At 69.2% G+C, this 2,666-nt stretch overlaps 1 protein-coding gene across 1 annotated transcript in view; it reads left to right on the plus strand.

The window, feature by feature from the left end:
- The window catches only part of Notum (notum pectinacetylesterase homolog (Drosophila)), a 10,240-nt gene that overhangs the window by 3,624 nt on the left and 3,950 nt on the right, over positions 1–2,666 (plus strand). Inside the window, exons 4-9 of the mRNA XM_013033097.1 lie at positions 70–135; positions 384–479; positions 775–835; positions 986–1,044; positions 1,511–1,613; positions 2,334–2,525. Coding sequence (XP_012888551.1) covers positions 70–135; positions 384–479; positions 775–835; positions 986–1,044; positions 1,511–1,613; positions 2,334–2,525 — 577 coding nt within the window. The remainder of the gene's footprint in view (positions 1–69; positions 136–383; positions 480–774; positions 836–985; positions 1,045–1,510; positions 1,614–2,333; positions 2,526–2,666) is intronic.

A 2,666-nucleotide genomic window follows, 5' to 3' on the forward strand; every position in this document is an offset into this window, starting at 1 on the left:
CGGGGCGCTGCGGGAGCCGGACAGCCGCGGCGGCCAGCGGCTGACCGCCGGCTCCGCTCTGCTCACGCACATCCTCCCGCAGCTACTACCTGAAAGAGTCCAAGGGCAGCCGGCGGTGGCTCCTCTTTCTGGAAGGTGGGTCCCAGAGACTGAGGTGCCGCGGGGAGACTGGGGTCTCCCGGGAGGGGGGGCCTCCCGGTGGGCTGGGTGGGGAGGGGTCTCCCAGTGGGCGGAGCCTCCTGGTGGGCGGGGTCTCCAGGTGGGCGGAGCCTCGCATGGGCCTCTGGTGGGCGGGGCGATGGGCGGGCAGAGCCTCTGGTGGGCCGGGTCTCCCGGTGGGCGGGGCCTCCCGGACGGAGACGAGCCCGTGGCCGCGCATGCAGGGGGCTGGTACTGCTTCAGCCGGGAGAACTGCGACTCCAGATACAACTCCATGCGGCGCCTCATGAGCTCCAAAGACTGGCCGCGCACGCGCACAGGTCAGCAGCACGCGGCCGGCCGGAGACAGCGGGCCGGGGCACGGCCCCGCCCACCCTTCCTCCCCACCCCGGGCTGCGCTCCCCCCGCCCCGTCACCCCTCCTCATCTGGGGTGGGGTGGGGTGTCAGAGGTCACATCCGCTGTCACAGAGCCCGGGCGCCACCTCCCACTCCCTCCGGCCCCGGGGGCTGCTGTGACCCCGCTTTGCTGCCCTCGACGCTTGTGATGCTGGGGTGCGGTGCGCCCCCCGCGTGCCCCGCCCGCCCCGCCCCAGGAGGACCCCTCTGCCCCGCAGGCACCGGGATCCTGTCCTCCCAGCCCGAGGAGAACCCCCACTGGTGGAACGCCAACATGGTGTAAGGGCGGGCCCTGGGGCCCGGGAGAGGCCTTGCGGGGCGGCGGGGGGCCGTCCTGGGCGGGCCTTGCGGGCCCTTGCGGGAGGGGGGCGTCCTCTCCGGCTCCCCTGGCCCGCCGCGGCCCGCAGGCTCACGTGATTCGCGTTGCAGCTTCATCCCGTACTGCTCCAGCGACGTCTGGAGCGGGACGTCCTCCGGCTCCGAGAAGAGTGAGTCCTGGCGCGCGGGCCCTGCGGGAGGGCGGCGGGGAGACAGGCCGACCAGACAGACCGACTCCCGCCCGGGCCCCCCTGAGCTCCTCCCCACGGTCCACCTGGCCGGCGCCCCCGCTGCCCGGGCCTGCTCCTGGGTGTAAAGCGCGACCCCCGCAAGGGGCTGGGAAGGTGGCTCAGTGGTAGAGTGCTTGCCTTGCATGCATGAGGCCCTGGGTTCGATTCCCCAGCACCACATAAGAAAAAAGCTGGAAGTGGCGCTGTGTGGCTCAGTGGTAGAGCGCTAGCCTTGAGCTGAAGAGCTGAGGGACAGCGCCCAGGCCCAGAGTTCAGGCCCCATGACTGGACCAAAAAAAAAAAAAAAAGCGCGACCCCCTGCTTGCACCTACCCAGCCCCAGCCAGGTCCCAGAACCCCTCTTCCTGGCGGCCAGACCCCACCTGAAGCCCCCCTCCTCTGTGCAGACGAGTATGCCTTCATGGGCGCCCTGATCATCCGGGAGGTGGTGCGAGAGCTTCTGGGCAAAGGGCTGAGCGCCGCCAAGGTGCTGCTGCTGGCCGGGAGCAGGTGGGCAGGGAGGGGAGGGGGAGGAGGGGCATGGAGGGGGTTGGATGGGGCCCTGTGGGCAGGAGGGGGAGGGTGGAGAGGGGAGGGGGAGGAGCCGGTGGGGAGGAGGGGTGTGGAGGAAGGAGAGGGGGAAAGGGAGACAGGGGGAGAGGGGGAGAGGGGCAGCAGCGCCCTGCAGACCTCTGCGTGGAGCACTGCTGGCGGGAAGAGCCAGGCTCCTTAAGGTCAGCTGGACGTCTACCCTCAGAGTGCACTGTAGTCAGAAGCTTGCAGAGGTGGTTTCTGAGTTGCAGTGACCTAGGTAGTTGGTTTGTGGTCAGCTGTGGTTCACGAGGTTCTTTCTCCAGGGGCCAGTGTTTTGTAGCCCAGGGTTATGCCCCACTGGTCAGTCACCATGGTGCACAAGGCAGACAGGGTACCTACGAGGACAGAAACTGAAGCAGAGAGAGGAAGAGAAAGGAAGGAGGAGGAGCTGCGCTCCCGGAGGAAGGGGCCATCTCCACCGCGGGCGGCCCTGGGGGGCGGGCTGCGGCACTGCCAGTCCTTCTTTGCCTCCAGACTTCCAGAAGACCCCCCTTCCTTGCAAGGGGACAGGGCTGGAGCCCAAGTGTCAGGACACCTCATTGGGAGGCTGTGGGGCTTTTTGGGCTCCTGCTCAGGGCCTGGGCTGGGACTGGCAGCACCCTGGCTCCCCGGCCTCATGTGCGCCCTTCCCGGCAGCGCTGGGGGCACTGGGGTGCTGTTGAACGTGGACCGGGTGGCTGAGCAGCTGGAGGAGCTGGGCTATCCGGCCATCCACGTGAGGGGCCTGGCGGACTCCGGCTGGTTTCTGGACAATAAGCAATACCGCCGGACAGACTGCCTGGACACCATCACCTGTGCGCCCACAGAGGCCGTCCGCAGAGGCATCAGGTGCCCCAGCCTTCATGCCAGGCCCTGTGTGCTGAGGGGGGGAGGGGGGCATGGGGCGTCAGGGCGGGAGGTTAGGGAGAGGGCATGGGAGGCCAGGGTGGGGAGGCATGGGGCGGCAGGGCAGGGGGAGGGCATGGGGGG

This window comes from Dipodomys ordii, unplaced genomic scaffold, assembly GCF_000151885.1.
Source record: "Dipodomys ordii isolate 6190 unplaced genomic scaffold, Dord_2.0 Scaffold163, whole genome shotgun sequence".
Classification (NCBI taxonomy): domain Eukaryota; kingdom Metazoa; phylum Chordata; class Mammalia; order Rodentia; family Heteromyidae; genus Dipodomys; species Dipodomys ordii.